Source organism: Anabrus simplex, chromosome 1, assembly GCF_040414725.1.
Source record: "Anabrus simplex isolate iqAnaSimp1 chromosome 1, ASM4041472v1, whole genome shotgun sequence".
Taxonomy (NCBI): Eukaryota; Metazoa; Arthropoda; class Insecta; order Orthoptera; family Tettigoniidae; genus Anabrus; species Anabrus simplex.
The window spans coordinates 1,723,501,329-1,723,528,822 of record NC_090265.1 but is presented as its reverse complement, the minus strand read 5'-3'; the positions used below and the strand labels follow the sequence as shown (position 1 = coordinate 1,723,528,822).

Here is a 27,494-nt window from a genome sequence, read left to right as displayed (position 1 = left end):
TAGAAGCCGATGACCTAGATGTTAAGCCCCTTAAAAAACACGCATCATCAACAGAATCGAGAGAGAGGATATGAATGTATTACTCTCCATTCCGAACCTGCATCTCGGATCCAACTATAGCCTGTGTCAAATGGGAAGCTGTTTCCCTTGCGGTGTTTTTATTTATTTTTTATGAACTCTGGATCGAACTAGCGAGCCCCCCAAGTTCTCTCGTAAATCATATTTTTCTCCGAAAACGACAAATCATTTGGTAAGTACGCGTCAATAAGGAAATATTAAAGAGGTAGCAATGTGGGAAATGTTCACTCCTCAGAAATAAGAATATTGCCGGTATCTAAAAGGTGAAGTAACGAGGAGACAACATGGTGTAAAGTGAAGGATTTCAAACTATTATATGACTGTACCCCTCACTCATGGCTAAAGTTCAATGTACCCCCCAACAAAATATACCTAAATGATAGGTTAAAAAAATGATTACTTGGCTTTATTATTAAGCATTTTAATTGATTATAAACCATTCTTTTAAATCATCATCATCATCATCTGTTTACCCTCCAGGGTCGGCTTTTCCCTCGGACACAGCGAGGGATCCCACCTCTACCGCCTCAAGGGCAGTGTCCTGGAGCTTCAGACTCTTGGTCAGGGATACAACTGGGGAGAATGACCAGTACCTCGCCCAGGCGGCCTCACCTGCTATGCTGAACAGGGGCCTTGTGGAGGGATGGGAAGATTGGAAGGGATAGGCAAGGAAGAGGGAAGGAAGCGGCCGTGGCCTTATGTTAGGTACCATCCCGGCATTCGCCTGGAGGAGAAGTGGGAAACCACGGAAAACCACTTCCAGGATGGCTGAGGTGGGAATCGAACCCACCTCTACTCAGTTGACCTCCCGAGGCTGAGTGGACCCCGTTCCAGCCCTCATACCACTTTTCAAATTTCGTGGCAGAGCCGGGAATCGAACCCGGGCCTCCGGGGGTGGCAGCTAATCACGCTAACCACTACACCACAGAGGCGGCCATTCTTTTAAATACACATCGTAAATAAGACAAGATTGTGAAATTAAATACATTTTTATAGCACATAACAAGAATAAGTAACTAATCTCATTTTGTTCCGTATTGAAGATACAATAAGTAAAACTCTTTCAAGAATACAATTATTGTGTCCACCTGTTCAATACAAATATATATTTTTAGTGATTAAATTCTACATGAATTATAAACACCAGTTATGGACATGTTGTGCCCTAGTTATGGGCATCTTCAGCCTAATACTAATCTTAAGGTCAAGATTTAAATATATAAGATAGGAACTTACTAGTAAACTTAACTTAATACTAAATACAATGGTCTTATACTTTTTTACATCGTTTACAATATGTACATTATCTTTGCCAGAATTTGTGAACAGTGAATTATTTTATTTTATAATGACGAGTAATCCAAAGTGTAGATTGGATTGATCACAGCGTGAATTGGGGCTTCTTCAACTAATCACTAAAAATATATATTTGTATTGAATAGGTAGACACAATAATTGTATTCTTGAAAGAGTTTTACTTACACAACAAGAAAGAGTCTGTGTCTGTATGAAGTATAATAAGGTAACACGGGATAACTTACCCTGTTTGAATGAAAGTATCACAAACCGCTAGATTTTAGTCTCAAGATCAAATTAATAAATAAGAATGAAATATTTTCGATCTTAGTTCTGGAATTCAGACATTGCGAACTATCAGAATTTCAATGAGATGGATGTGTCTACATGGCGTGACACAGTTTTCTGAGTGGGTCTGAACCCCACTGTCGGCAGCCCTGAAGATGGTTTTCCGCAGTTTCCCATGTTCATACCAGGCAAATGTTGAGGATGTACCTTAATTAAGGCCACGGCCACTTCCTTCCAACTCCTACCCATTTCCTATCCCATCGTCGCCATGAGACCTATCTGTGTCGTTGTAACGTAAAGCCAATTGTAAAAATAAAAAACATGATGGGTCTTAGTCGAGGTGAAACTTTCAAGCGAAGTGTAGCTCCATATATACATATTTAAATTTCTTCTTATTTATGTCCATATTTCAATTTTCTTCATTTTTTTCCCCCCTGAAGGCAGCTCGCGTACCCCGCTGAAAGTCACAGGCGTACCGCTAGGTGTACGCGTACCATACTTCGAAAACCGCAGGTGTAAAGTGTTATCTTGAGAGCAGGTGCTTCTCGGTCGTGCACTGAGCGAATAGTAGCGTGACGGGATGCTCTGCCAGTCGTAAGAGTTGAGCCTGGCATTGCTTCGGTTACACTCATTGCTTTCTTATTTCCTATCCCAACTCAATGCGTCAACTGTTGTTCTTTTCCGACCCCGGTGGTGTTCCTAGGGAGTGTTTCATTTTCACCGCCTTCTTGACCCTAACCAATACGTACATTACTAAGGAGCGGAACTCTTCCTGCTTTTTATTCTGAGTGTTGTTAATAGTGTATGGTTACTGAGTTGTTCTACCTCTTAAAAATCCCGAGTACCGAGCAAGTGGCTGTGCGATTAGAGAGTGCAGCTGTGCGCTTGCATTCGGGAGATACTGGGTTCGAACCCCACTGTCGGCAGCTCTGAATAGCGTTTTCAGTGCTTGCCATTTTCACACCAGGCTAATTATGGAGCTATACCATAATTAAGTTCACAGCCGCTTTCTTCCCACTCCTAGTCCTTTCCTATCTCATCGTCGGCATAAAACCTGTGTCGGTGAGAAATACAGCAACTTGTAAATAATAATAATAATAATAATTATAATAATAATAATAATAATAATAATAATAATAATAATAATAATAATAATAATAATAATAATAATAATAATAAATCCACTTCGCGTCTGACTTGTAGCAAGCGGCAAGTGGTCAGCGTCTGATCACCAGAGGTGCGGCTGTAAATATGCTCCAGGAACTAACAATCCCTGGTTCTACACCACTAGCGAAAGCTAGAAGATTGCTTACAAGCAGACATGACTCGTACAAGTAAAGACAAAATTACCCCAGGTGGACAATCCACCCACTCTAAAGTGGCAACCAAGCATTCGGATTCTGGGGAGCTTGGGCGAATACGAGAGAGCAAGTCGGAGTGCTCTGATAAACTTCCACGAAAGACTCACACTTTCATTGGCACATTCAACATTCAGACACTGATTCAAACAGGAAAACTGCACAATCTCACAACAGAACTTACAAAGCAGAAAATCCAAATTCTGGCCCTGCAAGAAACACGCTTCACCGATTCAGAAACGATGGATTACAATAATTATAGGATCTTCAAAAGTGGAACAAACAAGAAAATTGGTAAAGGAGCAGCATTGTTAGGAATGGCCTTCTGTGTAGACAAAAAAGTTTTGGATTCAGTAATAGAGGTGAAACCCATCAACAATAGGCTTATGACCTTAAGAATCAGGCATACAAACAAAAAATACACCTTTATTAATGTGCATGCACCAACAAACGGAGACAATAAAAAGGAGCCTGAAAAAACAGAAAGATTCTGGGAAGAACTTGAAACAGAAATGGCCAAAATCCCTAAAAATGATGTGAAAATTCTACTCGGTGATTTCAATGCACAGCTTGGCAGGGAATACAAATACAGGAGGACAGTGGGAGACTATCCAGCCCACAGATTCACCAATAAAAATGGCACACGCCTCATTGAGTTATGCCAACAAAATAACCTCAAAATTATGTCAACATCACTCCGGAAGAATCCCAAAAAGCAAAAAACTTGGCGATCACCCATCCATCATTTAGGAGAATTTCAGATTGATCATGTGGCAATATAATATGATTACCAAAAGGAAATTCATGATGTGCAAGTGCGCAGAGGTGCTAACATCGATTCGGATCATTATTTAAGCAGAATCAAAATTAAATTCACACCCAAAGGGAAATTCAACAGGAAAACATCGGTGATTCCAAAATTTGATCTACACAAAATCAAAGACTCCAAAATTTCAGAAGAATGGGAAAAACGACCTGCAGAGAGCTGGGAGAATTTCCAGACTAAAATCATTGAAACGGCGAAGGACCTAATCCCTCTTCGCAAGAAACCAAAACATCCTTGGTGGAATCAAGAATGTGAGACCGCACTAGAAGAAAGGAAAAAGGCATTTCAAAACTACAATTGTAACAAATCAGAAGAAACACAGAAGAAATTCTTCGAAGTTCGCAAGCATGTATCCAAGATTTTAAGACAAAATAAACGGAAATACGTCAATGTCCAACTGAAGTCAATTGAAGACAACTTCAAAAATTACAATACACACGATTTCTACAAGACCTTTGCGAACCAAATTAAAGGATATTCCCCACAGAACCTTTGCTTTCGGAAGCACGATGGTAAACTAGCCTTGACAAATAAGGAAAACTGCCAAGAATTAGCTACATATTTTTCACAGCTTTTAAATTGTCCAGAACCCAAAAAGAGATTCGCGAAAGTACAGCCAGAAATCATACCGGAAAATTCGTCACCACCAACTCAAGAAGAAATTTATTCACATATCAAGAAACTTAAAGACAACAAAGCATCAGGGGAAGACGGAATTGTAGCTGAACTTCTGAAAAATTTAGGCCCAAATTCACTCAGAGAAATTACACAAATAATCCAAAACATTTGGCAAACCGAAAAGCTCCCGGATGACTGGAAGATTGCTCTAATCCATCCACTACATAAAAAAGGCAGCAAGTTAGACGTAAACAATTACAGAGGAATCTCACTTGTATCAGTCACATACAAAATACTATCAGCCTGTCTCTTGCATAGAACACAACAACAATTAGAACCCAAATTATCAGAATTTCAAGCAGGATTCAGACCAAACAGGTCATGCCCAGAACAAATTTTCAACCTCAAAACCATACTTAAACTACGAGCCCTCAGACAAAAGCCTACAGTATGCACATTTGTAGATTTCAAAAAGGCATATGATTCGATAGACAGACCCTCACTATTCCAAATTCTAGAAGAGAGAGGACTAGATCCCAAAACCCTAGAACTCATAAGACAAACACTAACGGGCACAAAATCTAAAGTGAAATTTATGGGAGAAATTTCAGAACCCTTCGACATTCAAACAGGTGTGAGACAAGGTGATGGACTCTCTCCTATTCTGTTCAACGTCGTCCTAGACAAGGTTATGGAAGAATGGGAGAAGGAACTCAAGAAACGTGAATCTTGGAAACCGATCCGATTGGGCTTTCCCAAAAACAACCTCTACGTACCATACCTTGCATTTGCGGATGATCTGGCGATTTTAACAGAGGATGAGGAAACTGCCATCAAGCAGCTTGAGATACTTAAGGAATCTGCAGAAAAAGTGGGACTACAGATTTCATTTGAGAAAACTAAATTCTTCTGTTCAAAGACAGATATCACGAGCCTGAGAACAAAATATGGTAAAATCGACCGGGTCTCGTACTTTAAATACCTCGGAGAATTCATCGAACCGACAGGCCTTGAGAAGATCTCGCAGCAAAACCGTCTCCAAAAAGTCAAGAAGGCATTACGGTTAGTTCAAGACATCTACAATAAAAAATGCATGTCAAGACAGACAAAAATTCGGCATTACAACACAGTCATAAAACCAACAGTCCTTTACGCAAGTGAAACATTGTCACTTAACAGTAAACAAGATTTAGAAGAAATAAAAAAGCAAGAGAGGAAGATCATCAGGAAAATCCTAGGAGCAAGATATACCCAAGATGGTTACAGGCTACAATCAATCAAAACAACAGAAACAGTTTCAAACATTGAAATTGACATAAAGAAAAGACGAATGAAATTCTTTGGACACCTCACAAGATTACCAGAAAATCGACTGTCAAAAAGAATATTAAATTATGTTAGCTCACTTAAGAATTCAACACCTTGGCTGGACGAACTTCGAAAGGACCTCAAAAACGCAAACATATGTGCAACAGACATTTTAGAAAGAGACACCTTCAGACACAAAGTCAACAAGTGGGAAGTTACATCAGAGCAACCAAAGCAAAAACAGTGCAGACCGAAATGGTCGGAAGAACGTAAACAAGCCTTCTCAGAGAGAATGAAAGCCTGGAAGAACAAGAAGAACCCAAAGAAAGCTTGATTGAGTTGTTTGCTTAACGTCTTCCATTATTGGGAGAATACGCTAATAATAATAATAATAATAATAATAATAATAATAATAATAATCCGTCTCGAGTGTTATTAAAATGGTGGATTCAAATAAATTCAGGGCCAGATGTTAACATATTGCAGAGTCCCACGTGGTCGCTAATCTAAAACCGCGTATCCCTTTTTATTTTATTTGTTTCCTAATCCGTTTACCCTCCAGGGCTGGTTTTTCCCTCGGATACAGCCAGGGATCCCACCTCTACCGCTTCAAGGGCAGTGTCCTGGAGCTTGAGACTTAAGCTCGCGGAGATACAACTGGGGACGCGGACCAGTACCTCGCCCAGGCGGTCTCGCCTGCAATGATGAACAGGGGTCTTGTGGGGGGCTGGGAAGATTGTAACAGATAGATAAGGAAGAGGGAAGGAAGTGGCCGTGACCTTAAGTTTGGTACCATCCCGGCATTTGCCTGGAGGAGAAGTAGAAAACAACGGGAAACCGCATCGAGAATGGCTAAGGTGGGAATCGAACCCTCTACTCAGTGACCTCCCGAGGCTGAGTGAACCCCGTTCCAGCCTTCGTCCCACTTTTCAAATTTCGTGGTAGAGCCGGGAATCGAACCCGGGCCTCCGGGGGTGGCAACTAATCACACTAACAACTACACCACAGAGGCAGAACATCCCTTTTTATACAGGACAAAAATACTGACGACATGCAAGTGTTCGAAAATAATTAATAACTTCCTATTAAAGCACATAACAACACTGTATTGGGACGGAAATAAATATAATTATATACTGATACTAGCTGATGTTCCCGTGCTTCGCTACGGAATTCTACATTGTGTACAGAATCCTAGGTTAGGTAGAGTGCAGGTTGTGAGCAAGATTGTATTCAATTACATAGCTCTTAACGTTACCCTAGAAACGCAACGGGGAAGTCACCAAACGTCTTTTCTCATATGAAGACTGGGTGAGGGAATTTTCATTGTAATGGTAGGCCCGCTTGCCTATCATCAGTCACAATCAGGTTGGGGAGTTTTCAATATAATGGCAGACCCTCACACTACACCTGCCTTTTTACATCCTCAGAAAGACTGTCTTGGTAGTTTTCCCAACAGAAATGAACATAGGTCATTACAATGACGTCAGTTGGAATGGCGCGATTAAAAGCAATGCTTTCGTATGAAATACTCGATCAAATGAAAACCCACACATTTTCTCACTTTTAACGAACAGTACTACACTGCCGATCCAACAGTCCAAAGTTCCACAGCTGGAACGACCAAGCCGCAGACAGTTGTGATCCGTGAACACTCGTCTTTTTTTTTGGGCTGGGAGGGGTGGGGGCAGGTGGTCGAATAATGGAGAGTCCCAGGAAAAAAAAACAAAAAACTATGCCCTTTTACTAATCTGTTTTCTAGGAGTACCCGATAAGTGGGAAAATCTCAATTCACTACATTGGCGGCGGAAAAAATTTCTGACTTGGAGGCAAATTTTTCTTCCAAGCCGGAGGAGAAACCCCCTCTTTACTGCTAATTTGGAATAAAATGAATATAGAATTTAATAAAAGAGAAGATGAAGAAGCTTTTCTTACGAAACGGCTCTTTTCAGGGTTGAATTTTTATTTAGTGAATTGTGGTGCGAGTCCGCCTCTGTGGTGTAATGGTTAGTGTGATTAGCTGCCGCCCCCCGGAGGTCCGGGTTCGATTCCCGACTCTGCCACGAAATTTGAAAAGTGGTACGAGGGCTGTAACAGGGTTCACTCAGCCTCGGGAGGCCAACTGAATAGAGGTGGGTTCGATTCCCACCTCAGCCACCCTCGAAGTTGTTTTCCGTGGTTTCCCACTTCTCCTCCAGGTGAATGCCGGGATGGTACTTAACTTAAGGCCACGGCCGCTTCCTTCCCTCTTCCTTGTCTATCCCTTCCAATCTTCCCATCCCCCCGCAATGCCCCTGTTCAGCATAGCAGCTGAGGCCGTCTGTGCGAGGTACTGGTTATCCTCCCCAGTTGTATCCCCAACCCAGAGTCTGAAGCTCCAGGACACTGCCCTTGAGGTGGTAGAGGTGGGATCCCTCGCTGAGTCCGAGGGAAAAGCCAACCCTAGAGGGTAAGCAGATTAAGAAATAAGAGAATTGTGGTGCTATAATTTGGACCAGGCCTAAATTGAAATTCTAGACCAGGTCATACTACTACTACTACTACTACTACTACTACTACTACTACTACTACTACTAAGTGAGCTTCTGTCTTAATTGTGCACACTGCTCATTCAAAACAGCGCGTCACGGTAAGGATCGAATAGCTGGAATACTACGATGAACCTGTGGGTTACGTACCAGCAGTATGAATGAACCAGAGGAATGGCATGCTAAAGAAGAAATTTTTCTAACTTCTCAGGTATTTCCCGCCAAAATTCAGTAATCTTATTATACTCGGTACGCAGCAGTAATCTCATCTATCGGAGTAATGATAATGGCGTATGGCCTCCGACGAGGCCTAGTGCGGGTCTTTTTCTCGTAGACGGCCTAACCTAACGGCGGACGACCTGCATGTCTGTGAAGATGAGGGCCCTACCTGGGATGATATCTTATGCTGAATACGCCACACACACCCAGCCCCCGAGCCATTGGAAATAACCAATTAAGGTTAAAATCCCCGACCCAGCCGGGAATCGAACCCGGAACCCGCTGACCATTCAGCCAACGAGTCGGACATCTATCGGAGTTGAGTGGCAGCATAAGAGACAAAGAACATCACAACAAACAATGGATGTCATATTATTGATCAATGTTATGCGCTTTCGATATTGTAGGCCTTCACATTTAGTTTTCTTCCGACTCTGTGAAGTACCACTCTTATCATAGTCGGTACGGTAAAACTGAACAAAACATAAATTATCGGAAATTGTATTCTCTGTAACTTTTGTTATGTAGAACTTTCCGATAGGGCCAATAACATAGGTATTTAAAAATTAAATTTTAGGTGCCTTCCCCTAAACTACAATTTCATCCAGAGTGAATAAAATTGTTTATAACTTAGTCTGTAGTTTCTTATTCCCCGACTCTATATACCGATTTTCATTTCTGTCAACCCATTTTCCGTGGCTCGGCGCTGATATGGACTTAGGAACAAAAATGTAATCCAGTAGTCGGGAGATAGTGGGTTCGAACCCCACTGTCGGCAGCCATGAGGATGGTGTTCCGTGGTTTCCCATTTTCACACCAGGCAAATGTTGTGGCTGTACCTTAATTAAGGCCACGGGGACTTCCTTCCCACTCCTAGCCCTTTCCTATCCCATCGTCGCCGTAAGACCTATCTGTGTCGGTGTGATGTACATCAGCTTGCTTGCAAAAACGCAATTCATGAACATCTGTTATCATAGCTTGTACATTAAAAATGTATAAGACATAAATGATTAAAAAATTTAATTCTAACCTAACTTTAGTTATGTAGTGTGTATCGATAGGACCACTAATAATGTAAATATTTGAGAATTAAATTTCTGGCCTTCTCCTAAACTACCATTTCACTCAGCGTGAATAACATGATTTATAGCCTAGATTGTAGTGGCCCATCCCCCGATTTTACATGCCGATTTTCATTAAATTCTCTTCAGCCGTTTTCTCGCGATGCGTGTACGTACATACACACACACACAGACAGACAGACAGTCAGACAGACAGACAGACAGACAGACAGACAGACAGACAGACAGACATTACGGGAAAGTAAAAAGTGCATTTCCTTGTTATTGTTGACATGACCGATACAGAAATATCATTCTTTTCAAATTCTGTGTGATGTACAGACAAAACTCTTATTATATATATTTTTTCTATACGAAGTGTCATTAGTAAAATGTAAAATCATTTGGACTAACTTCATGTCCAAATCATGATTTTGTGAGGCTTTTTTTGCCATTAGACCGAAAAACTATAATTATTGCAACATGGGGTTTGATGGACATCTGAGGATCGATATTTTTCATAACGCGTCTTAACTCAAAACTTCGGCTTCCATGATAGTTCGAGTTATGAGGTTTCATTTAAGATCGGAGTAAACAAGAACTGTCTGGCCGTCGGCAATAGCACCAACCTTGTTGGATTGTCAAAGGTTATGGGTAAGTGAGGCAGTTTGCCATTGCTTTCATCGCTGGACTGTCAAATGAGACTGCAGCTCTGCACCAACAGGCAGATGAATCTATCAAGAAATAGCATCTCTCGATTTAAAATTTATGGCGTTAGTCCAGCTCCTTTAGGTTTCAGAACATAACATTACCAACCATAACAGAAGCGCGCAACAGAGAATAGGTAGGGTAGGGGAACCGGGCGTAAAACTGCACTTCCAAAGCAAGTGTCGACCTTAATAAACTGAAGAAGGAGAAGAACAGGGAATGAACAAATAATAATAATAATAATAATAATAATAATAATAATAATATAAATATACCCTCACTTTCCGTGTGCAGCTATTTTAATTTGACGCCATTTAGGCTACTTGCACCTCAATTTCGACGTTCCGTTTTATTCTACCAGAGCACCTGTTGAGTAATGGGGTGCGACTACCTGTGCCTCAAAGTGAGCCATGTGGAGTTACAAGACAACGGACATGAGTTCGATACTACGACGGAAGTACGGTGTCTACGCCCCAAGTGAACCGTGACTCATAGTTCCGCTGCCGTATGTCACGTGTACTTTTAAAAGGAAAAGGAAAAGGAAAAGGGTTCATTAGCCTGCACACCTGTACGTACACAAGAAGTTAATATTCTGGTTTGTTCGTCTGTGTTGGTGGAAAACGCTATCGGCAAAATACAGAGCCTGACTCTTAAGCAGAGGACGCGGGTTCCATTCCAGGCCAGGTCAGGTATGTTTACCTGGATACGAGGAGTGACCAACAACTGAGGGAGTATCTGACGGTGAGATGGCGGCCCCAGTATAGAATAAGAGCCGAGAGCATTTGACGCAGTGAGCGCGCGTCACCTCTCCAGGCTTTTAATTTATTTATTTATTTATTTATTGCTCATTGAACATAGCAGGCTTTCGCCCAAATACATGTTCACAATACCCATAAAACAAAATGGATCATTCCTCCTACCGCCTCCTACCATATATCATTACCAGGCCTAATTTACATCTAACCCAAGAAATAAAAAACTCATAAAACAGAGAGAAAAATAGCTCCTACTCGGAGACCTTGGCAATACTGCCACACTGTATAAGGAAAATAAATCGAGGCTTTTAAAAACTTGTTTTTTTTTACGTTGCACCTACACATATAGGTCTTATGGCCACGATGGGATAGGAAAGGGCTAGAAATGGGAAGAAAGCGGCCGTGGCCTTAATTAAGGAACCACCCCAGCATTTGCTGGAAAACCATCTTTAGGGCTGCAGACAGTGGGGTTGGAACCCACTATCTCCCGGATGCAAGCTCACAGCTGCGCGCCCCTAACCTCACGGCCAAATAACTCGGTGCTTTCAACAACTAGACCAACTCCCAAATGTCCTTCCAGACACCTGCTGTGCAGCCCGTCCCCAAGACAGAGGATATCGTATGATATTATCGCAGCATTCATCTGAAGTGACAGTCGGCCAGAAGAAGAGAGCACCGAGCTCGATAGCTGCAGTCGCTTAAGTGCGGCCAGTATCCAGTATTCGGGAGATAGTGGGTTCGAACCCCACTGTCGGCAGCCCTGAAGATGGTTTTTCGTGGTTTCCCATTTTCATACCAAGCAAATGCCGGGGCTGTATCTTAATTAAGGCCACGGCCGCTTCCTTCCCAGTCCTAGCCCTTTCCTGTCCCATCGTCGCCATAAGACCTGTCTGTGTCGATGCGACGTAAAGCCAATAGCAAAAGGAAGAAGAGAGTGAATATTGGGTATCGAATGACTTGCCAGGTTTGGGTATGAAAGTAGAACTGAATCATTTTGGCCTTCCACGTGCCAATTTCAGTATACGTAAAATACAAACAAATATTTAATTCTGTTTCGGATTCGGTCGCTTAACTCTTGATGCATGACGGAGCAACAATCTCCTCAGTCATGGTGGAAAGTGTATCCCACAAGCACCGCATTCTTCTTCTCATCGAGAGAATTCGGTCAGCGGTTCGGGTTCCGATTGTTCGAACCAACCCCGCCACCAGCAGTCCTCAATATGGTCCTACCACTTTCATACAAGGCAAAAGAGATATCGGATAAAATAATTTCAGCCTTCCAAGTGGAAACTGATCCAACTGACTGGTTAGAACATCTCACATGAATTGTAAATGACTTGACAGTTATTAGCCCTGCTCTGTCCGGCTCCATAGCTAAATGGTTAGCGCGCTGGCCTTTGGTCACAGGGGTCCCGGGTTCGATTCCCGGCAAGGTCGGGAATTGTAACCTTAATTGGTTAATTTCGCTGGCACGGGGGCTGGGCGTATGTGTGGTCTTCATCATAATTTCATCCTCATCACGACGCGCAGGTCGCCTGCGGGAGTCAACTCAAAAGATCTGCATCTGACGAGCCGAACTTGTTCTCGGACACTCCCGGCACTGAAAGCCATACGCCATTTCATTTCATTAGCCCTGCTCTACTCGGTTGTCTAAGACATTAAAATCTGGACGTTGAGCCCATTCCAGTGAATTTGAGGATAAATAATGTGATTGAGACATAAGGATTAGCTCTCGTTATGCAGAACTTAGACCTTTCCGGGCGAGTTGGCCGTGCGGTTAGGGGCGCGCAGTTGTGAGCTAGCATCCGGGTTCGAGCGCCACTGTCGGCAGCTCTGAAGATGGTTTTCCTTCCCTAGTTTCCCATTTCCACACCAGGCAAATGCTGGGGCTGTACCTTAATTAAGACCACGCCCGATTACTTACCACTCCTAGGCCTTTCCTATTCCATCGTCGCCATAAGACCTGTCTGTGTCGGTGCGACGTAAAGCAAGTTCTAAAAAATGTTGCCTCTTACGACAGGCAGGCCATACCGTGCATGTTATTCTACAGCCCAGGACTTGTCATATATAGGTTGAGGCACTAATTCTTATGGTAGCTTACGTTTTTCTACCGACGGTAATGTCTTTCAGTGAGTACACACACTTAGATCTGAAGTGTAGGCGTAGTGAGGTGAAACTGACAGTAAAACAGAGAACTGCAATTATCTTTAATTCTCTGCGGACCACAGATTGGGAATGGCTGATATAAAGAATGGTTGCTTCGTTGCATTTCCTCTTGAAACAATTATCACCACCACCACCACCACCACCACCACCACCACCACTACTACTACTACCCTTCTTAAAAATTCTTATGCGAATTTCGAGAGCTATACCCGTAATATTGAAAGAAGCATTCTGACAGTTCTTAGAAGGAGGTCCGTTTACTGCCTGCCTGGGAGGGGAGAAGGGAGTAGGGGTATGGTTGCTATGGAAACGTGGGCGTGCACACTGCGGTTGCCATGGAGATAAGCCTGCTGGCCAGGTCGAGTTACTTGGAATTGCCAAACCTCTCACTTTTGAGCGGTCGGAACGAACGAACAAGTGAGCTAGAAACGAGGGGAAGGAGAACGGAATGCAGGAATGTGGCAACACTGTACAGTGCTCTTCCCTCCAGCCCTATCTGTCAGAATGCTTCTTTAAATATTACGGGTGTAGGTGGTAGGAATACTTTCCTCAAGTAAATTCAAAGTTGGAAACATTCACATTTTAATACAAATTCATGTCCTTGCCCGAAGTGGCGGAGCTCTTTTCGGACACATGATCAAAGGAGGCGAGTTGGCAAGAATCGAATCTGGGCCTACGAGGCCCAAGGAGAAGAGCCGTACTTCCTATTCTCTTCACCTGCAATCTAATGCTTTACTTTTCCCGGAACTATTTACAACTGCGCGTTGATCTGGGAAATGGAACAGAGCCAACACCGCTAGCCTCGTTCCACTCAGTTACACAAACATTATACAGAACACATTTAAAGTCCGGCTTGAGAATTTAAATGCAAACATAATTGGTCTACAAGAAAATAATGTATTGTTGCGTTGCGTCATACCGGAAAGGCGTCTTCGTCCATGGGCATGCAAATGAGATGTAGACACATTTATAGAGCAACTGGCTGGTTAGAACACCTCACATGAATTGGAAATGCCTTGACTTGTTATTATCCCTGCTCTACTCGGTCGTCTAAGACATTAAAATCTGGACGTTGAGCCGATTCCAGTGAAGTGAGGATAAATAATGTGATCGAGACATAAGGATTAGCACTCGTTATGCAGAACTTAGACCCTTTCGACGCTCGAGATTGAAAAGAAATGTACGCAAATACAAGATAGGGATTCCCAAAATATATTTTTATATAAGCCTAGGTCAGGGATGGCGAACGTATGACACGCGTGCAATTAGGTGACATGCCAACACGATTTTGTGGCACGCCACACAACATGCTAAAATATTTTAGCATTACATTTTAATAAACAAGTATGTAACACTTAATTCTATGACCACATTTCTTACAAGTTGTCTTAGGTTAAAGCAGAGCCTCCGTGGCTCAGGTGGAAACGCGCTGGCCTCTCCCCACTGAATTCCGGGGTTCAAATCCCGGTCACTCACTGTGAGATTTGTGCTGGACAAAGCGGAGACGGGACAGGTTTTTCTCCGGGTACTCCGGTTTTTCCTGTCATCATTCATTCCAGCAACACTCTCCTTTATCATTTCATTTCATCTGTGAGTCATTAATTATTGCCCCAGATGAGTGCGGTGCAATACCTATCCTCGCCGCTAGTTTTCATTAGGTTGAAGAATATATTTTATTCCTAAAATGTACCTGTTTTAAAAATGTAATTTTCAATGATGTTTGGAAAATAATATCATGAAATATTGAGTCGAGTGGATTTATATACACTGCAATCTAATACCTAAAAGAAGTCGAAGAAGGGGGTTTCATGATGATTTTAAAAAGGAAATAAACAACCGCACACTCAGACAATAGAAGACAATACACAGGACCTTAACTGACACACTAGTTGGACAAGGTTTGCCATCTGGCCTAGGTAATATAGAAATATTTTGTGAAGTCCGGGCAGCCCAATTCAGAGCGGCGATCTTGCTACTAATAATTTCCTGTGGCTATTTCTAACCGGGTCCAGCCCTTGTAAGGCAGATTCTCCGATGAGGGTGGGCAGCATCTGCCATGTATAGGTAACTGTGTATTATTGTGGTGGAGGATAGTGTTATGTGTGATATGTGAGTTGCAGGGATGTTGGGGACAGCACAAACACCCAGCCTCCGAGCCACTGGAATTAACCAATGGAGGTTAAAATCCCCGACTCGGCCGGGAATCGTACCCGGGACTCTCTGAACCGAAGACCAGTATGCTGACCATTCAGCCAACAAGTCGGACATCTCGCTACTGCAATGTTGACTAACTTATTGCCATACCTGGCCTACGAAGTCCGAGCAGTCCAATTTCGCTACTGCAATGTTGATAAACTTACACAAATAGCACGAATTTTAGACTGAGCAACAATTGAACCAGCATCAAGTTCGTCGACAATCACAGATTGATGAAAGATCCGTTGACCTGATTGTCTCTTCAATCAATCACTTCTGATCTGCATTTAGGGCAGTTGCCCAGGTGGCAGATTCGCTCTCTCTTGTTTTCCTAGGCTTTTCTTAAATGATTGCAAAGAAATTAGAAATTGATTGAACATCTCCCTTGGTAAATTATTCCAATCCCTAACTCCCCTTCCTATAAACGAATAGCTTCCCCAATTTGTCCTCTTGAATTCCAACTTTATCTTCATATTGTGATCTTTCCTACTTTTAAAGACACCACTCAAACTTATTCGTGTACTGATGTCATTCCACGCCATCTCTCCACTGAAAGCTCCGAACATACGACTTAGTCGAGCAGCTCGTCTCCTTTCTCCCAAGTCTTCCCAGCCCAAACTTTTCAATATTTTTGCAACGCTACTCTTTTGTCGGAAATCACCCAGAAAAAATCGAGCTGCTTTTCTTTGGATTTTTTTCCAGTTCTTGAATCAAGTAATCCTGGTGAGGGTCCCATACTCTAGTTGGGGTCTTACCAGAGACTTATATGCCCTCTCCTTTACATCCTTACTACAATCCCTAAATACCCTCATAACCATGTGCAGAGATCCGTACCCTTTATTTACAATCATATTTATGTGATTACCCCAATGAAGATCTTTCCTTATATTAAGACCTAGGTACTTACAATGATCCCCAAAGAGAGCTTCCACCCCATCAACGCAGTAATTAAAACTGAGAGGACTTTTCCTATTAGTGAAACTCACAACCTGACTTTTAACCCCGTTTATCGTCATACCATTGCCTTCTGTCCATCTCACAACATTATCGAGGTCATTTTGAAGTTGCTCACAATCTTGTAACTTGTTTATTACTCTGTACAGAAAAACATCGAAGCCTCCGTGGCTCAGACGGCAGCGGTCGGCCTCTCACCGCTGGATACCGTGGTTCAAATCCCGGTCACTCCATGTGAGGTTTGTGCTGGACAAAGCGGAGGCGGGACAGGTTTTTCTCCGGGTACTCCGGTTTTCCCTGTCGTCTTTCATTCCAGCAACACTCTCCATTATCATTTCATAGCATTTATCACTCATTAATAAAATCACCTTGGGAGTGGCGACCCCATATATATGTTTCATTCATTACATCCCTGACCCGGTCAATGACTGGAAAACAGGTTGTAGGTTTTTCACAGAAAAATATCATCTGCAAAAAGCCTTATTTCTGATTACACTTCTTTACACATATCATTGATATATAGGTATAAGAAAACATAAAGGTCCAATAATACTGCCTTGAGGAATTCCCCTCTTAATCATTGTGCGATATCGAGTTGACTGTTGAGGATCCCGGGATGTGGCGCCAATTCCTTTAAGACTCTCGATGTCTGGGCACACTGCTATACTGAGAGTCAACTCAAGACCTTAGCGGTCCCTTTGATGTTAGTCAGACTTCTGGTCGGTGAAAAGGCTTCCGCAGCGCCAAATAGTTCCCTAGGTTTGTTACTTGTTCCTGAAGTCAGGAGCTTCCTTCAGTTTGGTTAGATATTCTGGTGAACTGACTAGACAAATTACAAATTTTTGCCCTGCATAAATATGGAAAATATATCACAGGTTGTATGTTATTCGGGTTCGTTACCAACTCTTGTATTTGATACGTAGATGGCAATGAATAGTTATTGTTCTCAGTGGTGTTTGTAGCAAAATAATAATTATTTAATATGATATTGATATATTATTGCACTGTGTACTTAGTAAGCTTTGTTCGAGTTCATTCCATTGCTGATACGTTCGCATAATATGTGCGACGTTGAAGATGGATCCAAGAAAACTGTTGGCAATATTGGCTGCAACAGCATGCTCTGAATTCATAATGGCTGCCAGCTGTGAGCAAGACGTGTGTGATGCTGTGACGCTTGAGTCCGCTGTGAAATACTTTAAAGCTAACAAAAGTGGAGAAAAATTAAGTAGGAAATCTAAACTAAATTGTTTTAAACGTTTACAGTAGCCTACGAGATGAGAATCCGCTGTGGACTGTGGAAGACATGGTGAAAAACACCGCGCAGCTGACCGGCGTTTCTGTGTACAGTGTTTACGCCGCTCGCGTGGAATTTAAACTCCACGGAAAATCCAAGTCTCCCGCGATATGTTGATGTGTCAGCTCAGCACTCGCCGTAAATAAAACAGGAAGGGCCTTAACACGGTACGGGAATAAGATCCTTGGCGTATTCGATGATAATAATAATGATTTGTATTTTGCTTTATACTCGTAACCGCCCTCTGCCTGCAGAAGTGTTGGCATAAGGGGGATCATGAGTTCCTTTTTACCTTCCGAATGACGAGACTACAATATTTACAACATTCCTGAAAACATTGTATTTTACAATCCCACTCACAGGTGTTTTGTTTCAGCTTTTTGAAATGTGAGAAACTACTACAGACAGTCGTTGCACGAGAGCGCTGTAAGTCCCCTTGTGCCTCACACAAATTGCATTATGAAATAAAAATAAACCTTGCTTCTCTTGCCTCGGTATTCGTCAGTAATCTGTAGGTTTTACATGGTCAGTAAAGGAATAAATAGGTATGGTACGTAATCAAAGTACAGCTATGTGAAAGGATGTGATTTCGTTTGATGCTTTACTATTTCAGAATGAAGTACTTGTCAGATAGACGCGCGGCGTTAATGATAAGCTGGTTGTGGCGGAGATGGAGAACGGAGATGGGAAGGGGGAACAGGGGACGTGCTTACGTGCGGAAGGATACTTTTCCTAAGCTCTTGAGTTGAATTTCAGTATAGCGTTAACACGAAACTGATCTGAGATGTTGCAAACAGACGTGAGCGTCGTCTGGCTCACTCGCAACTCAGTCGAGGTAATATAGAGCTGCTTTCACAAGGATGAGCATTACACGAAAAACTTGTTTTCCATCCAAAAACAGAAAGAAAAAATACGAACATCAATTTTAAATTCACTAACTCTCGCTCATCAGTACGAGAACACAAGGAAATAATTCGAACAAATTTCTCCGTTGAAATGAGGTGCTTATTGTATGCGCACTTTTTAGTGATAGATTTTTGTACTCGGTTGAGGAGTAAGAAGGGAGTACTGCCAGTTCGGGTAGTACTGCCAACTGAATGGAAATGAAATCTGAATTGAATCGATAATATGATCGATCTATATGAATTTTCTAAACCTTTATTATCTTACGCCAACAAATGTGTCAAGAACACAATATATAATAGTATATAACACTTCCCGATGCGAAACGTGTTCCTAGCATGAATTCTATAGTTTGTATTTACTGTGTAAACAACAACAGTACGAGTACTTAAAGTGTACGCCAGATGTCGCACAGCTATGATAAGCGATTCTTAGTTTATGTTTGAAAGGTTGCCGATACGAATCTCGAAGATAACCGAGGTCAACCGATTCAGCATTAGGGTGTAAATCTATCGCTAAAAAGTGCGCAGATAATACACCAGTAGCGCAGCCACGATCAGCCGATTGGAGGTGGTGGTGGTGGTGGTGGGTTATAGTTAGAAAATGATGATAGAACACAATTAATGTGCCTGTGTCTGTGTGGTGCGCACATCCAAGACTTGTCATTCATTATAACCACATTGAAACAAGTGAATTATGTTGATATTCAGACTACAGAACACTACAAAATCTTACATTCAAATACAGAACAAGAAAGATACGATCAAGGTCAACACTTTTTCAAAGAATGGTAAGTTCAGTTTACAATCTAACATCCAACTTTCGAGGTTTCTTAGAAAATAGACTCAACAGATCTGTTGGTTCTACAATTATGTCTACGAATGTTTATTTAGTTTACGTATTGTTTATTGTCAGCTTTTGTTTATTTTATTTTATTTTCTTTCTTTCTTTCTTTCTTAATATGTTTACCCTCCAGTATCAGTTTTTTCATCGGACTCAGCGAGGGATCCCACCTCTACCACCTCAAGGGCAGTGACCTGGAGCGTACGACTTTCGGCCCGGGATACAACTGGAAAGGAGGACCAATACCTCACACCTGCTATGCTGAACAGGGGCCTTGTGGGGGAGATGGGAAGATTGGAAGGGACAGGCAAGGAAAAGAAAAGGAAGAGGGAAGTAAGAGGCCGTGGCCTTATGTTACGTTCCATCCCCACATTTGCCTGGAGGAGAAGTGGGAAACCACGGAAAATAATTTCGAAGATGGCTGGGGTGGGAATATAATCCACCTCTACTCAGTTGACCTCCCGAGGCTGAATGCACCACGTTCTATAACTTTTCAAATTTCGTTGCAGACCCGGGAGTGTAACGCGGGCCTCCGGGGTGGGGGTGGCAGCTAAACACGCTAACCACTACACCACAGAGGCGGACGTTTATTTTATTTTTGTAAAACTTCCATGGGAGAGGGGGATCTAACCCTTTAGACTAACTGCCGTAGTTTCTTTAATTACAAATGAATCCCCTCACGTACTGGAGATCAATAGCGGCCTGATTATAGTAAACGATATGGCTGATCTCTTCTCCTCGACGAGATACGAACAGGTTGTTTATTTCCTAGCTTCAAAACATCAAGTGTTCAACACACGCTCTGTGCCATCACAAGGAGAATTTCATGATTACACATGAGCGGGGCCTCCCTCTCCGGCTTCGATTGTCAGCCGGGTCGCCTGGATCTGAAGGCTGGTTCGAGGTCTACTCAGCCTACATGAGGTGCTATGTGACTGTGGGATAGTGGGCTCGGTCGCGCTAACCACGCCCTCACCTCTGCAGGCCATCGCTTGGTGAATTCACCAAATAAATTCCATTCTGTATGAAACAGGAACTCCAATTTTATACTAAGTATTTATCCTACAATAGGGATAAAGAACCTGACACCCGTGCCACTAGGTGAGACGCCAACACAACTTGTGTAGCACACCACACAACATACCAACATATTTTAATGTTTTTAACAAGTAATAAATAGGTCAGTCCGCCTCTGTGGTGTAGTGGTTAGTGTGATTTGCTGCCATCCCCGGAGCCCCGGCTCTGGCACGAAATTTGAAAAAGTAGTGCGAGAGCTGGAACGGGGTCCACTCAGCCTCGGGAGGTCAACTGAATAGAGGTCGGTTCGATTCCCACCTCAGCAATCCTCGAAGTGGTTTTTCGTGGTTTCCCCACTTCTCCTACAGGCAAATGCCGGGATGGTACCTAACTTAACGCCACGGCCGCTTCTTTCCCTCTTCCTTGTCTATCCCTTCCAATCTTCTCATCCCCCTCGCTGAGTCCGAGGGAAAAAGCGCCCCTGGAGGGTAAACAGATGAATAATAATAATAATAATAATAATAATAATAATAATAATAATAGGGGAAAATATAGTTTATTATTAATATTTACGTTTTTAAATGCCATTTTCAGTGATGCTTGCAAAATAAAATACCGTAATGAAATATTCAGTCAAATGGATTTATATATATAATGCAATATAATACCTAAATGAAGTCAAATGAGGGGGATTTCATGATGATGTAAAAGGAAAATAATCGATGGCACACTAGACAGTGAAAATGAAAACCTACAACTTCTTTTCCTGTCACTGACAGAGTCAGGGATGGAATGAATGAAACCCCCATCTTGTGGCGAGGATAGGAACTGTGCCGGCTGCCGAAGCCTGTCGCAGTCCTCTGGGGCAATGATTAATGACTGATAGGTGAACTGAAATGATACTGGAGAGTGTTGCTGGAATGAAAGATGACAGGGAAAACGAGAGTACCCGGAGAAAAACCTGTCCCGCCTCCGCTTTGTCCAGCACAAATCTCACATGGAGTTACCGGGATTTGAACCACGGAACCCACTCTCTCTCTCTCTCTCTCTCTCTCTCTCTCTCTCTCGACAGCAAAAAGCAATAAACAAGACCGTAATTGACACGCTGGTTGGTAAAGGCTGATCATCCATGTTCTAGACAGTGTGGTCTACCCCAGAAAATGATCTGATTTCTTAGTATAGAGTAGATGCATTTTAAAATATGATAGTAAAATAAACGAACGAAGGAATATTAACCTAATGACACTTCTTCACCAAATACTCTCGACGAACATTTCTACTTACCTATTTTCTAATTTTCGTTTCACCGAGCTCGATAGCTGCAGTCGCGTAAGTGAAGACTTGGGAGAAAGGAGACTAAGTGGTATGTTCCGAGCTGTCAGTGAAGAGATGGCGTGGGAGAACATCAGTAGACGAATAAGTTTGGATGGTGTCTTTAAAAGTAGCAAAGATCGCAATATGAAGATAAAGTTGGAATTCAAGAGGACAAATTGGGGCAAATATTCGTTTATAGGAAGGGGAGTTAGGGATTGGAATAACTTACCAAGGGAGATGTTCAATAAATTTCCAATTTCTTTGCAATCATTTAAGGAAATGCTAGGAAAACAACAGATAGGGAATCTGCCACCTGGGCGACTGCCCTAAATGCAGATCAGTAGTAATTGATTGATTGTCAGTATCCAGTATTCGAGAGACAGTAGGTTCAAACCCCACTGTCGGCACCCATGAAAATGGTTTTCCGTGGTTTCCCATTTTCACACCAGGCAAATGCTGGGGCTGTACCTTCATTAAGGCCACGGCCGCTTCCTTCCCACTCCTAGCCCGTTCCTGCCCCATCGTCGCCATAAGACCTATCTGTGTCGGTGCGACGTAAAGCAACTAGCAAAAAAAAAAAAAAAAAAAAAAAAAAAATAGAAAAAAGATTAATTTCCTTTCCTCATTCCATAGCCGGCCCCGTGGTGTAGGGGTAGCGTGCCTGCCTCTTACCCGGAGGCCCCGGGTTCGATTCCCGGCCAGGTCAGGGATTTTTACCTGGACCTGAGGGCTGGTTCCAGGTCCGCTCAGCCTGAGGAGCTATCTGACGGTGAGATGGCGGCCCCGGTCTAGAAAGCCAAGAATAACGGCTGAGAGGATTCGTCGTGCTGACCACACGACACCTCGTAATCTGCAGGCCTTCGGGCTGAGCAGCGGTCGCTTGGTAGGCCAAGGCCCTTCAAGGGCTGTAGTGCCATGGGGTTTGGTTTGGTTTGGTTCCTCATTCCATGAAATTAGTACCCGTTCTGGTTCACAAGTTGAAATTCCAAAAAATCGGACGAATTCCTACAATAATTCCCTTAGTTACTGAATCGAGACTCTGGATTACACTCCCACTTCGGCACGTTACTTCCTCTCAAAAATTCAAATCTGCCTGCCTAAGGTTTTTCCTGGGAACATAATAACTAAATTGTGTGAGTCACATTGTGTGTATGTTGTGTGAATGGGTTTTCTTTTATCTATTTTGCACTTCAGTCATTATTAATATTATTATTATTATTATTATTGTTTCCTCTTTATATTACTACTGTCACACTAATTGCCGTAGTGATTTGTAACCTAATCTTATTTTACCTGTCCGTAGTATATTTCCTAGTAGAATTACTGTATCTTACATCCTTCTTTTATATTTTTAAATTTTATTATTTAAAGTGATTAAGTGTAAGAAAGGGCCGTAAGCTCTAACTTCGCCACAAATGTAAGTCTGGAATGAATAAATAAATAAAATAAATAAATAAAATATTTACCTCGAGCATGAAGCCTTGATCGTCGATCGTCCACGATAATCCTTCCTTCATGATGACTTGTAGTTCGGGCACTAGTGTTTAGTTCTCCGGACCTGTCATTCACTAGAATACATTCCGATACGGTAAGAAGGAATTGTACACACTGGACTGAACAACACTCGATCTGTTGGCAGCCGCCGGCAATTACTAGATCAATAAAACTGGTGACAAACGGAATTAAAATATATTCTCGTTTAAAAACAGACTGGGATGCACAAACACTATTTTCTTGAGTGTGACATCTTGGCAAGACACCGGATATTCTCACGAACGGTAACAACAAGAACGTTAAGCAGATTGAAGACGACCGTCAGCGACAGCCTTCAGCGGCGCAATGATCTTGCTTCTGTCTTGTGTGCTACACCATCTGCTCCCCCTACCATGCCGTGATCCCAAGCCGCCGACACCAGACACTCAACAGCCAATCAGAGAATCTGACGTCACACAATATACCTGCGCGGAAAAACATGCGTAACAAAACGAGGAGATGTCTGTTCGCTTCTCGTATCTATCTTCCTCGTTAAATCCAACCTCCTCCCCCCCTCCTGCACAAATCTTGGAATGTAATTAAACTTCACCTCGTTCTTTCAAAGACCAGCTCCATTTTTCTACTTTAAAATAATGTACTAGCAGTTGTTAGTAGTCATGAGATCTTCGCAGGCAAGGGGCAAGGCTGAACAAAGTTGTGTCAGGCTTGTTTCTCTCTTGGTTAACACCTGCTCTCTTCCCACCTGACGTCATTAGGGAGTCTTTCATTTTCTCTGCTAGTTGCTTTACGTCGCACCGACACAGATAGGTCTTATGGCGACGATGGGATAGGAAAGGCCTAGGAGTTGGAAGGAAACGGCCGTGGCCTTAATTAAGGTACAGCCCCAGCATTTGCCTGGTGTGAAAATGGGAAACCACGGAAAACCATCTTCAGGGCTGCCGACAGTGGGGCTCGAACCCACGATCTCCCGGATGCAAGCTCACAGCCGCGCGCCTCTACGCGCAAGGCCAACTAGCCCTTCCATTTATTTTTCCAAGACCTTTGCTTTTTCCTCTGGTGTCAGGGTCGTTTTTCTTCATGAAAACGCTACTACCACTTGGACGAGCCGGGGATTGAAACCGCTACCCATACATCACGGAGCTTCTTCTTCTTCTTCTTCTTCTTCTTCTTCTTCTTCACCAAGTAAGTGGCTGCGCAGTTTGGGGGTACGTAGCTATCAGCTTGTAATCGGGAGATTAGTGGGTTCGAATCTCACTGTCGGCAGCCCTGAAGATGGTTTTCCGTGGGTTCCCATTTTCACACCAGTTAATTAAATCCACTGCCGCTTCCTTCCCACTCCCAGACTTTTCCTCTCCCATAGCCGCCGCAAGACTTATCTGTGTCGGTGCGACGCACAGTAAAGCAGACTGTAACCTTCTTCAGTTGTGGCCTTACACCAACTTCACTACATTTGATCCAAATGCCGTATATTTCCCCCGGTGATACGACTGTAACTGTATTATATTATTATTATTATTATTATTATTATTATTATTATTATTAGCCTCCGTGGCTCAGGCGGCAGAGCGCCGGCCTCTCATCGCTGGATACCGTGGTTCAAATCCCGGTCACTCCATGTGAGATTTGTGCTGGACAAAGCGGAGGCAGGACAGGTTTTTCTCCGGGTACTCCGGTTTTCCCTGTCATATTTCATTCCAGCAACACTCTCCATTAACATTTCATTTCATCTGTCAGTCATTTATCATTGCCCCAGAGGAGTGCGACAAGCCTCGGCAGCCGGCACATTTCCTATCCTCGCCGCTAGATGGGGCTTCATTCATTCCATTCCTGACCCGATCAAATGACTGGAAACAGGCTGTGGATTTTCATTATTATTATTATTATTATTATTATTATTATTATTATTATTATTATTATTATTATTATTATTATTATTATTATTATTATTATTATTATTATTATTATTATTATGTATTTGAAATCATATCAATTTGCATTTCTCCTACGATTAATACAAGAACATGATTACCGGTTTAGAGGTTACAGTAGAGTAAGTCCGGGAGAGATGGCGCATGGTAGGCCAGTGCGGCATTTGTCCGCTAGATCGCACGACCACTGTTTCCCGTGTGTACAGTGTGCATGTCAGAACTAACGCTATTTGCTGGACGCCACACAGTGCAAGTGTTTTCCCTTGAAAACGTGGATACTTCTGGCAAGTACATCTTCTCTACCTTCAAAGTTGACTAGGTCAGTCAACGACTATACTGGTGTGATATGCGCCATGTTGGGCCAACACATTTCCTGGAGCATGGGCGAGCCGTCTCTCCCTAAGCGTCGGGTGAGATGGCGCGCTGCATTTCTGGGAGAGTTGGCGCGGTATTCTTTGAATTTCCATTTATGACTAAAATGTGTTTTCATTCTCTGATCAGTTTGCTAATAAAATATACACGAGTGGAAATGGAAAGTGTTACACCATGAAGCACCACTCCGATATTTATCGAACTTTGTGGAGATGTTCATCACATAGCAGGTATTAAACGATTAAACTTTCAGCCCATTCGGAACTGCCCATCACCATCATCATCAGTATGAGTTATGACCCTCACAGGCACGAATACACTCTTGTATTCGGCGTGGCATGGAAGCAAACAGCCCCCGAATGTCATCTTGAGGGATTTCTTGCCATGCATGAAGATTGCTGGTTGGAGGCCGGTATGACTGTATACGTCTTCCCATCACATCCCAGGCATGCTTTATGGGTGACAAGTCAGGAGACCGAGCAGGCCAGTCAAGGATTTCTACGTTCCTCAAGGCGTTTTTGATGTGATCTGCAGTGTGGGCTCTTGCATTTCACCCTGGAATATGCCATTTGCTACCCTCGTCATGAAGGGTACGACAATGTGTTTTACCATTCTTGCCTTGTACTAGCGAGCGTATTGTCCCCCTTCAACCAGTACCAAATACGTCCTGTTATCATATCCAATTGCTTCCCCCACCATAATTCCAGGAGTTGGAGAGGTATGTGCCTCGATATTCGCTTCTTCCTGTGACCTTTCATCAGGTCTATGGACATGTTTACATCGATCTGACCTCCACAAACAGAGGCGATACTCATCGCTGAACACCACAGAATGCCACTCGATATCCCAGTTGACTCTGGCTTTATACCATACAAGTCTCGGTTGTCTGTGGTTTGGTGTCAGTAGTAAACAATGCATGGATACTCGAGACTCAACTCAGCTTCCAGTAATCTGTTCCCGACGGTACGTGGTGACACTCTGCCTCTAAACTCTGCCCGAATTTCAGCTGTTGCCATCCCTCTGTTCGTCAGAGCCAGCCGACGAAACCTACGATCTTCTCGTTGTGTAGTCCTTCTGGAAGGACCCGTGCCTGCTCTTCCTGTCACACTGTTGTCCTGAGTCCCTCTCGTCACCACTCGTTCTGCGCAATCTGTCGGTATGATGCTCCCATATCCCTCATGCCAATGATTCGACCTTTTACAAAGTACGAATAGTGGTGATAAACTGCCCGTGTACGTCCTCTAGGCATAGTGTGTTGCGATCTCTATTCGAAAAAAGACGGTAACATTAGACACACCCAACAGCCATCACGTACACACACCGGCCGCCATCTTTAGGAGTGGCGTTTTCCTGTACTAACAATTACGTCGTATGAGAATGAAATTTTAATCACGACATCTCACAAGAATGGAAATACTGGGATTTCAGTTTGGTGGCATTCAGTCAAGGTATTCATGTTTTGTTTTTGTTTTTGTTATTTGCTTTACGTCGCACCGACTCAGATAGGTCTTATGGCGACGATGAGGCAGGAAGGGGCTAGGAGTGGGAAGGAAGTGGCCGTGGCCTTAATTAAGGTACAGCCCCAGCATTTGCGTGATGTGAAAATGGGAAACCACGGAAAACCATCTTCAGGGCTGCCGACAGTAGGGTTCGAACCCACGATCTCCCGAATACTGGACACTGGCTGCACTTAAGCGACTGCAGCTATCGAGCTCGGTGTCAAGGTATTCATGGTGTAACAATTTCCATTTCCGCTAGTGTATGTAGCCTGTATGTATTTTGTGTAATTCTATGTAAAATTATAGTAAGTATGGAGAAGAGAAAGCAGCTATAGCCTAACCGGAGTTTGTAATATACGCCTTTAATGAAACTAAACATAAGAATATTTCCAACGAAAGGGAAATCTCAATGAAAAAAAAAAGAAAAAAAAAAAAGAGAGTTGCAACCACTGCCCCAGCGGGAAAAAG

At 42.9% G+C, this 27,494-nt stretch overlaps 1 protein-coding gene across 1 annotated transcript in view; it reads right to left on the bottom strand.

The window, feature by feature from the left end:
• Nucleotides 1-23,359, bottom strand: part of LOC136864083 (uncharacterized) — a 118,004-nt gene extending 94,645 nt beyond the window's left edge. Inside the window, exon 1 of the mRNA XM_067140635.1 lies at nucleotides 23,200-23,359. Coding sequence (XP_066996736.1) covers nucleotides 23,200-23,250 — 51 coding nt within the window. The 5' untranslated portion in view covers nucleotides 23,251-23,359. The remainder of the gene's footprint in view (nucleotides 1-23,199) is intronic.
• Nucleotides 23,360-27,494: the final 4,135 nt, after the last annotated feature.